This window comes from Octopus bimaculoides, chromosome 2 (assembly GCF_001194135.2).
Source record: "Octopus bimaculoides isolate UCB-OBI-ISO-001 chromosome 2, ASM119413v2, whole genome shotgun sequence".
Lineage (NCBI taxonomy): Eukaryota > Metazoa > Mollusca > Cephalopoda > Octopoda > Octopodidae > Octopus > Octopus bimaculoides.
In genome coordinates this window covers 143,347,013-143,347,529 of record NC_068982.1, presented here as the reverse complement: position 1 = coordinate 143,347,529, position 517 = coordinate 143,347,013, and the positions used below count along the sequence as shown (strand labels likewise).

General features: G+C 33.5%; 1 protein-coding gene across 1 annotated transcript in view; it reads right to left on the bottom strand.

Annotated features, from left to right (window-relative positions):
* Positions 1-517, bottom strand: part of LOC106880576 (glutamate receptor ionotropic, NMDA 2A) — a 157,764-nt gene that overhangs the window by 111,028 nt on the left and 46,219 nt on the right. The window contains exon 4 of the mRNA XM_052965894.1: positions 229-354. Coding sequence (XP_052821854.1) covers positions 229-354 — 126 coding nt within the window. The remainder of the gene's footprint in view (positions 1-228; positions 355-517) is intronic.

Sequence of the window (517 nt, the reverse complement as noted above, 5' to 3'; positions counted from 1 at the left end):
AATATATATATATATATATATATATATATATATATATATATATGTGTGTGTGTGTGTGTGTGTGTGTGTAAACAACTATGTGTGTGTGTTTATGTGTATAAATATACACAAGCATTTCAATGTGTAATTTTGAATTACTCTCTCTCTATAGAAAATAATGTGTGTTGTATAACCAGCCGTTAACTACATACGGGCATTTATCGATGATTCAAAATTTACCTCAGTTACCTCGGATAGGGGTTTTTCCTTGATGCAGTCCAAATGGACTAAGCCATTCGAAAATGAAAATGGACGCTCCTGTCGCATGAACGCTGAATACGAGGATCAAACACCAAGCTGGGTAGTCATAGGGCTCTGAAAGTAAAAAAGTACAAAAAGCTATAGTGTATTTCAAACATATATACATATACACGCACGCTCACACGCACACACACACACACACATTTTTCCCATAAAAGAATCAGTAGGTATCAAAGTAAATATACATTTATTTAACGGCGTGACATTATGATTATAT